Consider the following 11442-nt stretch of genomic DNA (forward strand, 5'->3'; position numbering starts at 1 on the left):
CCAAAATAGGACAACGGGCGATTGTCTCTCTGTGACTCTCACACCAGTTTAAAACCCATCCAGTTATTTGCCCCATCAGAGTTGTTGTTACAGGGAATAAAACGAGGAAGGATGACAAGAGGAAGGAAGGGGTGGGGGTGGGGGGGGTTCTGGGTTGATTTATTTATTTATTTATGCATAGAACATCTGTAGCCTATATAAAATGAAGTACGGCCAGCACACTCACTAATGCTCTGCTACGTACCTTTATTTCCAAAAGACAGACAACATCTCAAATTCCTTGTTGAACCGAAACGTTTTTAGTTTTTTTTACATTTATGGCATTTAGCAGACGCCTTTATCCAAAGAGACTTACAACAAATACATTTGTTTAAGTAAGTGAATCATCTATCCAACAGTCATCGTAAGACAAAGTAATCAAAGCTCACACCAGGGGCCATAGGCAGTCGTAATGCCAGTAGGCTATTTTTTTAATTTATTTTATTAGCAGGAGAGAACTTGTACAGGGGGGGTAGCGGGGAGGAAGAGGTCTCTAGGGTTGGGGTTAAGGTTAGTATAGGGGGGGTAGTGAGGGGTGAAGAGGTCTCTAGGGTTGGGGTTAGGGTTAGTATAGGGGGGGTAGTGAGGGTGAAGCGGTCTTTAGGAGGGACTGTTAAGATGTAGCCTGAAGAGATGGGTTTTCAATGCAAGAAACGTTGCCTGTCTTAGGTTGTAAATGCACCCCATGAACGTACAGTATGGGCGTTTGGTTCACACATGACATCACAAGGCTCTGTGGCTTACTGTTGGAACCCGTCCTCCCATTGATCCCTTGCAGGGCCAGACCAAGGTGAAGAGGGCGGGACAGTGCTGTGACGAGTGTGCCGTCGCCAAAGGCAGCTGCCTGTATGAGAGTACCGTCCGTTACCATGGCGACATGTGGAACGGCACGGGCTGCGAATTCTGCATCTGCACCAGGGGCCAGGTCGTCTGTCAGAGGGCCGAGTGTGGCCGGGTGGAGTGCCCACGGGTAAGGCCAAACTTTTACCTCATTTAAAAAACCAAACTAAAATAAAATCAATAAAATCAACCGAACGTACCAGAATACAGGCATGGATTTCTCCCTTCATTAAATACATTATTTACTAGCACAGTAGGGTACTTGGCCTACATACTGTCGTCTACATGACTCAAGTTTTTGGGGACAGCACAGATACCAAGATAGACTTTTGGTTTGTGTTAGTTTGATTCCATCCTGTTTAGAATGCAACTGCATGACTAAATGAAATCTTCTTAGCTACAATGGACTCTGTAATATTCACATTTTTCACAGAATCGATGGATTGCTCTTGTTATAAACCATGTGTCACTTTCTACCGTATAAGATTGTTTCAAGTCAAGCAGAAATAAAATCACCGTTGCTATTCTGATCATGCTGCAATAATCCCTCATAAATCATTATGTAATATAATAAGCGCTGCTGCTAAGTGTTCATTAATGATAAGTAGCATATTTGGCATGATTCCAGAGAGCGTTCTCACAAGGTTGCGCGGCTGAACAGAGAGCCGGGTCTAATACAATGCACAAAGGCCACAATGTGGATCATTTTCCAAAGAAAGAAGTAAAGTAAATCTAAAATCCTGTTTCCTCACAGATAATTGGCTAACCCTTTGTTCCAACCTAACACACATCAAAACGTTCTTACCTTGAACTTCATCATCTTGAAAGGATTATCTCTCTTTATTAATAATGAGTAAAAAAATAATGAGTAAGTTTATATTTGGGGTTATCACATGCTTTCTCTTGAAGTCTCCTTGCCGGAAAAAGTTATTGCTGGAAAAAGAACATTTATACTGAACTAATGATATACTATCTTTCTGTTGAATAGCTTGTTGACTGTTTTTAATGAACATTCTAGTCATCTATCCTCGACATTCGATTAATACTCCTGTGCTTTGCCTCAAGTCCCCATCATAGCAGGAGCAATCAACCAAGGTCACATAAAAGAAAGAAACACAGATTTTCCTATGAATGTAAATTAGAGCTATTGACCGGGAAGCTGGAGAAATAGTCTGCGGATAGATTGACTTCGACGTTCTGGGTTGTAATTAAAAGTTTCCTCCTCTGGACTTAAAGGAGGACATTGAATAAAGAGGGAGGGAGAGGGAGAGAGAGAGAGAGATAGAGAGAGAGAGAGAGAAGGGGGGGGGGGACAGGGACATTGAACTCATTAGACCTGTGATTGTTTTTCCGTCAGGGAGAAGAGCTGTTTCACCTGCCTGGGAAGTGTCCAGAATGTATTTCCACAGCCAGAGAGAGAGAGAGAGAGAGAGAGAGAGAGAGAGAGAGAGAGAGATGAGAATAGAAAGATATAAAGAAAGAGGAGGGGAGTGAGTGAGAAACAGGATTGAGTGAGAGAGAGAGAGAGAGAGAGACAGAGAATGATATACATGTGGAGATGGAAAAAAGGTGGAGAGAGAAAGAAAGAGACTGAGAGTAAGGTGGACAAGAGGAGAGAGAGAGAGAGAGAGAGAGAGAGAGAGAGAGAGAGAGAGAGAGAGAGGAAGAGGGAACTCATTGAACTCATTCACCTCTGGTTGTTTTCCCATCAGGGAGAAGAGCTGGTTCACCTGCCTGGGAAGTGTTGTCCAGAGTGTATGTCCACAGCCACCTCCTGTTCATACATAGAACAATCCCAAGAGGTATGACTCCATCAATGTGTGTGTGTGTGTGTGTGTGTGTGTGTGTGTGTGTGTGTGTGTGTGTGTGTGTATGAGTGTGTGTGTGTGTGTGTGTGTGTGTGTGTGTGTGTGTGTGTGTGTTAGAGATATCAATGTATTTACCACACATTCTTCTTGTACATGCTGCGTAATATATTTGACCTACGTACTGTACCATAAGTACAACTACTCACCTATGTTTGTGGTACAAAACTGGCACTACATGGCTACATGACAGTCGCACCTTTGGACTGTTCACACCAGGTTTCAAGCCGGCATTTTGCTCTGGTGTGTCAGTGGTCCGTGTTAACTGAACTTCTACCGTTGTCTGTGTCTCCCTGTAGGGTCTGCAGTCGTATGGAAAAGACCAGCGGCGCCTAGCGGTAAGTAGAGGCTGGGAGGGGAGGCGGGTGGAGGTAGAAAGCTGTCCTCCGATTTCTGCCTCCACCAGCCTCCACTGCTCTGTGGGTAGTGTGGTGGAGCGGTAACGATGTAAAGGGTATAATGCCATACAGTATCTTGAGGAGTGAGACTGGAGATGGGAGAAATGGAACATCGGGACACAGGGGAATAGGGGATGGCATACAGTTGGAACTGACAGAAATGTTTCTGAGAAATGATCATGTACAAAGACAAACACATGGGGGAGGGTTTGGCATGGAACCCAAAGGGGTTCTTTAGCCCGAAGAATCCTTTTGGAACCCTTTTTTGCAAATGTGTAGGAGAAGAGCTTGGGGCTTGCTGATCTGGAATTTTGGCCTAACAGTGTCTAATCCTTGCCTCACATAACCTTTCTCCAGCATTCGGGGAGCAGCTGGGGGAGAGGTTGGGGGAGAGGTTGGGGGAGGTTGGGGGAGAGGCTGGGGAGAGGCTGGGGGAGAGGTTGGGGGAGAGGCTGAGGGAGGGTTGGGGGAGAGGCTGGGGTAGAGGCTGGGGTAGAGGCTGGGGGAGCGGCTGGGGGAGAGGCTGGGGGAGCGGCTGGGGGAGAGGCTGGGGGAGAGGCTGGGGGCTGCACACTCCTCACCTCATCATCCAGATGAGACGTTGCATACCGTGTTAGCCCTGGGGCCATCCTCACTATGTTCTCCCCTCTCGCTCTGCCTCCTCTGTCCAGGGAGGATGAATACCAGAGCAAGTTGCCATTCTTGGACTGCAATGTCAATTCAGGGTCCTCTTCCTCGTCTGTTGCCTGTTGGTCAGCCTCATAATAGTCTGGATCGAAATCTGGATCGATGTTGTCTTCCATTTCCGAGACATCCTCCTCTATCTCTGGTTCAATTTCAATCTCCTCTCCATCATCATTTGGTTCGAAAATATGGTCCAGAGCCTCTCTGACAGACAGTCGCCTAATCAGACGCCTACTCATTGAGTTCACAGAGTAAAATGAGAACAAGGCACAAAGAAAGCTTTATATATGGGGTCTGTGAGAAGATATGATACATTGTTTAGTCTGGAAGGTGTGGTTCACGAGGAGGCATGGGCACAAAAGCACGAGAAAGAGAAAGGTTCCCATAACTAACACCAAATTGTTTTGTCTGGAAGGTGTGGTTCACCTGGGGGGATGGGCACATTGCATTGATAACCAACCCCCCTCTGTGTGTGTGTGCAGGAAGGGGGGGGCGGGGCTGAATGTGTGTGGGGGGGCGGGGTGGGCATAGATGAAAGGGTGGGGGTGGATGGGTGGGGGGTGGGGGGGTTGTGCTTGTGGATGTGTGGGTGTGTGGGTGTGTGTATGGGGATGTTTTCCATCTGCTGGTTGAACATAATGTAGTCTTACCCAATCATTTCCTATGGCGGTCATTTTAGATCTGGAACCCCACAGGTGTGACAAAGTTGACTAAACCACTCTCTCTCTCTCTCTCTCTCTCTCTCTATACTAGAACCTAGAGAAATGGAGTGAAGGCCCATGTAGGGAGTGTGAATGCCGTGATGCCAGGGTCACCTGCTACCTGCGCTCCTGCCCCACCTGCCCCCTTGGCACCCTGGCAGTGGCCCAGCAGGGCCGATGCTGCCCAGAGTGTCGCCAGGGTGAGTACTGTACATACCAACCAAGGGGAACACTTTGACCTGACAATTCCATCATAAGTTTCATAACTGTTTATGATATCTGATATTATACTGTGTATATATATATACACAGTATAATATCAGATATCATAAACAGTTATATTATACTGTATATATATATATATATATACAGTATAATATAACTGTTTATGATATCTGATATTATACTATGTATAATATGTTCCATGCATATATATATATATTCTACATCTGTTAATATCATCTAAATGCCTCATGAATTCTAAATACTTTTTGTTTGTAAAAAAAAAATTGTAAAACGTGGTTACATTTTTTTTTTTTCATCTCATAGATGATCAGTCCTTGTATCCATAGCTTAATCTATGAATTTGAGAGTGGTAACATTTCTCCAGTCCCATCCCTCAGCTGTACATCTATATTCTTTAATATCTGTTTCATTTCCATCATAACTTGTGTCATGATGCTTTACGAAATCTCCTATGATAGAACTATCGTCACAATGATGGAATAGATTCATATAGCTTTGTTTAAAGCCCTTACGATTCTCAAGAGAGGATTATTATGACACTATTCTGAAGGCAACAGAAGGTTCCGAGCAGTGGAGGCCGGTGGAGGTAGAAATCGGAGGACAGGCTCATTACAATGCATGCAATGCAATGAGGAATGGTATTAAAAAATGGAATGAGGAATGGTGCCACACGCACGTGTCCATTCCATGCATTAACAATGAGCCTGTCCTCCAATTCCTGCCTCCACCAGCAGCCTCCCCTGGTTCAGATATTGTAGGCTAGGCGTTCTTCAAATGAAGATGTCCCATTGACTTTTAGAGCGGCTTTGTCTCGCCCTGGTGCGTCCCTCGTCTCATGCATAAGAAGAGCCCCTCTCTCTCTCTCTCTCTCTCTCTCGTGTCTCTCTCTCCCTCCCTTGCGCGTCTTCCCTCCTTTGTTTTCTGGGAGCGTCGTTAAGGTTAAGGTCCCTCTTCCTTGAACATTTATCTATTTTTAAAGTCTAATCGCTTTTCTTAACTCTTCAATGAATAATTCTGTGGGGTGGGTACGAGGGGGGCTATGCATGCACTTAATCTCCTTTCACTGACAGAGGGAGAGAGAGAGAGAGAGAGAGAGGGAGAGAGGGAGAGAGAGAGGGAGAGGGAGAAAAGGGAGAAAGAGAATAAAAGAATGATGTAAGAGAGGGGGAGAGAGAGTCAAAAAGGGAGCGAGAGTGGCAGGGGGGAGCGAGAGTGGCAGGGGGGTGAGAGAGGGAAAGAATGAGCAGGTGAGAGAGAGGCATGGAATGGGAGAGGGAGAGTGGGAGAGGGTGAGAGAGAGAGAGAGAGAGAGAGAGAGAGACATTGAGACAGAGAGAGCGGGAGCGAGAGTGGGAGAGAAGGAGCTGGAACTATTCGATTTCTCTCAGGTTAAATACCACGGCCACTTAGTTATCGCCATTCCCCAGGGCAAGACCGTTCAATTTTCTCCCCTGATTTTACCCCTGTGACCCTATTAGGGTTAGATGGTGGGAAAACATTGACATTGGTGGTCCCCCTCAGACCAGCAGCAGTCAAACATAAAGCAATAGCCTCACGTAGGGGAGGGAGTCAGGAAAGGCCTTCTACTGAGGAAGCAATAAAGCAATAAGCATATGGAATAATATCGAGCTTCTGTCTCACTTACCCACATCGATCCCCGAGGAGTGTGCGTGTGAGAGTGTGTTTGTGTGCATGCGTGTGTGTGTGCGTGCGTGCGTGTGTGTGCGTTCTTTGCTTATGTGTAGCACACATGGGCACACGTACCTTTAACATGTGCCTCTCTCTACCCCTTAACACATCCTGGCTTGCTTATTCGCGGCAAATTGGATTTCCAGCCACTCAGCGAAAACCAGCCTGGAACATTGTTCATTGGCCATGTCCTGATCTTATTCCACCATCAACCCTATTAATCACACCTGATAGTGAGGACAGCAGGCCTTTCTCTAGGTCGTTGACCCCCCTACTGGTCTAGTCTATACGCTGAGAGAGGAGAAAGTCAAGGGCAATCCATGACAACAGTCTCACCTCAGTTCCTATCAGAGTGCAGGTCTGTGGGAGTCGAATCCATTTCATTTCAGTCCCATTCAGGAAGTGAATTGAAATTCCAGGTTGAGACATTCAAAAACAAACAATGGGACTTTTCAATTCCTTTCATCCTCCTGAATTGACTTGAAATGGACATGACCTTGGAACGGAATTGACCCCCAACTCTGCTCCCGGTCGCGTTGTAGCCCTATGGCCCTTAACTCTTGCCCCTAGCTAAATAGCACGTGATCTACAGTCGATAGTTAAACACTTAAGAAATCGCCCCTATTTCCACGTCAGCTTGTCAAATCAATGAGGTTTAGACTCAAAAGTACTAAAAGCAGACTTGACATTGGCAATGGTAGGCATTCTCATTGGACGGTGTGATCCATGACCCATAGGAGCATATCATCTTGTCCAATCAGTGAGGTTTGAATTCATACCACTACTACTACTACTGCTACTGCAGTCTGGCTGACATGTTTAGGAATACAGATAATGCCATTTATACTGCCTAGTGCCACTGTGATGAGGAGAGACAGGGAGCATGCGCTTCACAGATTGTTAAACTGTGCTCACTTGGTTGGTGGACTAGAACCAGGTTGAAGGCAGACCTGTTCTCCGTATAGATAATGAATACTTGAGGGATAATGGGACTGCCACAGCAAGCCAATAACACTCTTTATAGGGCAGAACACACTTAGCATCTCATTTTCGTCTTGCTTCGTCTTTGCCAACGACTCTCTCTCCCCCTCTCTCTTGGTGTACCACTTCTGCTCTCTCTCTCTCTCTCTCTCTCCCTCTCTCCCTCTCTCTCTCCCTCTCTCTCTCCCTCTCTCTCTCTCTCTCTCTCTCTCTCTCCCTCTCTCTCTCCCTCTCTCTCCCTCTCTCTCTCCCTCTCTCCCTCTCTCTCTCTCTTAGTGTACCACTTCTGCTCTCTCTCTCCCTCTCTCTCTCCCTCTCTCTCTCTCCTTTCTCTCCCTCTGACTCTCTCTTGAACACGCTCTCTTTCACACAGCAAGGTCTGCATTAGGACCTACAGCCCAGAAATGATATCTCAATTTTGTTGACAAGGGTTTATTTACTGAATAAGTAATGTATGAATATGACTGGAACAATCATGGTGCAATCATCCAGGAACATTTCTGCATAATGTATGACAACAGTACATTAGGTTGGCCGTGCTCTGCATAGATCTGAATGATTTGATGAAGCCATTCTTGATTGTATCGTTTCGTCCCTTTGCTAAGTTTGTGTGTGTGTGTGTGTATGTGTGCGCGTGTGCGTGTGCGTGCTTAGTGTGTATCATAGTTTGATTGTTGATCCAAATAAAGTTGTGTGTGTGTGCGTGTGTGTGTGTGTGTGTGTGTGTGTGTGTGTGTGTGTGTGTGTGTGCGTGTGTGTGTCCCACAGTCCAGTGTCATGATGACTGCCTGTCGTGCTTCGGGACCCCCGACCACTGTGAGAGCTGTAAGGACCCCAGTGCTCTGCTCTTGGATGGACGCTGTGTTCCTGTCTGTCCCCATGGTTACTATGCCAATGGCAGAGTGTGTGCAGGTATGTACTGTACAGTGTGCAACTGTGAAACTGAGTTAAAGGAATGTTCCACCTTAGAAAAAGGCCCTGACCTTGACTGTAGTTGATTAATTATGTTAAAGAAGTGGACCATCCCTTTAAGATACAGTGTACAAAATGACCATGTTTGGATATACACTCACCGAACACTTTATTAGGAACACTAATACTGGGTAGGGCCTCCCTTTGCTCTCAAAACAGCCTCAATTCTTCATGGCATTGACTCCACAAGATGTTAGAAACATTCCTTTGAGATTCTGGTCCATTATGTTCTACCACATCCCAAAGGTGTTCTACTGGATTCAGATCCGGTGACTGGGAAGGCCACTGAAGAACACTGAACTCATTGTCATGTTCATGAAACCAGTTTGAGACGACTTTTGCTTTGTGACATGGTGCATTATCATGCTGGAAGTAGCCATTAGAAGATAGCCATGAAAGGATGCACATGGTCAGCAACAACACTCAAATAGGCTGTGGCATTCAAGCGATGATTGATTGGTATTAGCGGGCCCAAAGTGTGCCAAGAAAACATTCCCCACACCATTACACCACCTCCAGGTGTACAGCTGTTCCTAATAATGTGTTCAGTGAGTGAATACTGTAGTTGTCATAGTAATCCACTTGCGTGTGTGTATGCAGATACAGAAAGACAAAACCACCTTGCCCAAGTCCTAACCCATCATCACAATGTCCTACTTATCAGCCCTACACACACTCTCTCAGCCTCACACACACACTCTCTCAGCCTCACACACACACACTCTGTCAGCCTCACACACACACTCTCTCAGCCTCACACACACACTCTCTCAGCCTCACACACACACTCTCTCAGCTTCACACACACACTCTCTCAGCCTCACACACACACTCTCTCAGCCTCACACACACACACTCTCTCAGCCTCACACACACACACTCTCTCAGCCTCACACACACACTCTCTCAGCCTCACACACACACTCTCTCAGCCTCACACACACAGTCCCAAAACAACACACACTCTCCCAGCCCTACGCAGCCAACTCCTCTCTATGACCTTGTCTTAGCATGTAGGTCAGTCTTAAAGCACACGCAGGTATTCAAGATGTTGTAAACAGGAGTGTTCAGATGCCATAAAGCTATCAGTTAGAGATAAACTTGTTAGTTTTGGAGTGGAGCCGTAAGCCATTTCGCCACCGAGGCCGAGGGCATTATGGTGGCTTGGCATGCTGGATTTAGGGGTGCCCTCTGTTTATGGCTGTGGAAAGAGAGGGAGAGAGAGGGAGAGAGAGGGAGAAGGTGAGGGCATCGGAGGGAAAGGAGAGATATTGGGTGAGGAAAATGAGGGAGGGAGAGAGAGACAGAGAGAGAGACAGAAGAGAGAGAGACGAGAGAGAGAGAGAGAGAGAGAGAGAGAGAGAGAGAGGAGGGAGACGCAAACCAACAACACACCCTGTTTTAGAGCTGGTAATCCTTCCAGTCTCCTGTAGAGAGAGAGAGGGGGGGGGGGGAAGGGAAAAAGAGAAGCAGATAGACAGAGGAGGGAAGGAGGATGGGTGTGATGGCAGGCAGGCAGACAGACAGGCAGGCAGACAGACAGGCAGGCAGGCAGGCAGGCAGACAGACAGGCAGACGGACAGACGGACAGACGGACAGGCGGACAGGCAGACAGGCAGACAGGCAGAAAGACAGACAGACACACGGGCAGACGGGCAGACGGGCAGACGTACAGACAGACAGACAGACAGAAAGACAGCCAGACGGACAGACGGACAGACGGGCAGACGGACAGACAGACAGACAGACAGACAGACAGACAGACAGACGAACAGGCAGACAGACAGACAGACGGACGGACGGCGGACAGACGGGGCGCTCTAACCCGTCGACAGGCGACAGGTATGAAGGCAGGCATCACTTGACAAGCGCCTAATCCTGCCCCTGAGGAGCGGAATGCTCCGGAATGATAATGTGAAGGGCTCTGTAGACGGCTCTCTGTCTGTCTCCGCCTTCGCCTCAGTTCAGCCCCCTCTGTTCTCATATCAGCAAGCTTCAATGACAGGGTGGATGAAGGGAAGGAAAAACACAGTAACCCTTTATTTTACAGCCTGCTACTAAGCAGCATACTTACTGAGGAAGTACTGGGAATAAAGTTTCAGCTTTATTATTTAAGTTTATTTTATTATTTAATGTTCCATTTAGTACCAGGTAGTAGCGATGCTGCTGAATTGATGTGTTATGTGTATTGTGTGTTATGAGATGATGAGGGTGTGTATATATGAACATGTATAGGTGTAGGGGGACTGGCAGCATTTTAAAGACTGACTTTCCTCTCCTCCCTCTCTGATTCTTGCTCTCTCCCTCCCTGCCTCCTCCCCTCCCTCCCTCACCCTCTCTCTACACATACGTCTGTCTTCGTGTCCTTTCCTCTAACCCTCTCTTTACCCCCTCTCTCTCTGTCTCTGACTCTCTGACCTCCCGCTCATCACTCACCACCCCCCCTTTCTCCTTCAAACCACTCTCTCTCTCCCTGCCCTCTCCCCCCCCCCTCTCTCCCCCTCTCTTCTCCCCCCCCCCCCCCTCCCCTCCACAGCCTGCCTCTCCTCCTGTGCCACCTGTGAGAAGGACTTTGAGTGCTCCGCCTGCGGGGGTCCTTCCTAATGAGCAACAGGCAGTGCGTGGCCACCTGTGAGCCGGGGTCCTACCAGGACCACACACAGTGCCTGCGTGAGTAGCTCATCAGAGCATCAATCGTCCACGGCCCTCATTGTTAAGGCGACCGTCCTGCACGACGGTACACAGCCGCCACCCAGCTGGTTGCCGGTTCCCATGCTGTGCTGCGTGCCCCTGAGAGTTCTATTTTGGAGAGCGTCAGGTTGTTTTTGGTGACCTCAAAATGAGATGGATAGATGTTTTTAGTATTCAGCAGTACAGCTGTTCAATATCGGTTCCCCTCGCATGATGCTGACTGTCTCTGATTTTATTTTATGTTATTAATAACCGCGTCCCGGCTCGAATTGCTAAAGCTGGCTGGTGGTTGAGATGAAGGACTGAATTGTATTATGGTAGTGAAGGAATAGTCAT

At 47.3% G+C, this 11442-nt stretch overlaps 1 protein-coding gene across 1 annotated transcript in view; it reads left to right on the top strand.

Moving 5' to 3' along the window:
- Window positions 1-11442, top strand: part of fras1 (Fraser extracellular matrix complex subunit 1) — a gene marked incomplete at its 5' end in the record, with an annotated part of 133067 nt that overhangs the window by 44969 nt on the left and 76656 nt on the right. The window contains 7 exon segments of the mRNA XM_083673255.1: window positions 818-1009; window positions 2592-2681; window positions 3044-3082; window positions 4580-4727; window positions 8212-8355; window positions 10952-11008; window positions 11011-11085. Coding sequence (XP_083529381.1) covers window positions 818-1009; window positions 2592-2681; window positions 3044-3082; window positions 4580-4727; window positions 8212-8355; window positions 10952-11008; window positions 11011-11085 — 745 coding nt within the window.

Source organism: Argentina silus (genome assembly GCF_951799395.1).
Source record: "Argentina silus genome assembly, chromosome: 7".
NCBI classification, from domain to species: Eukaryota; Metazoa; Chordata; class Actinopteri; order Argentiniformes; family Argentinidae; genus Argentina; species Argentina silus.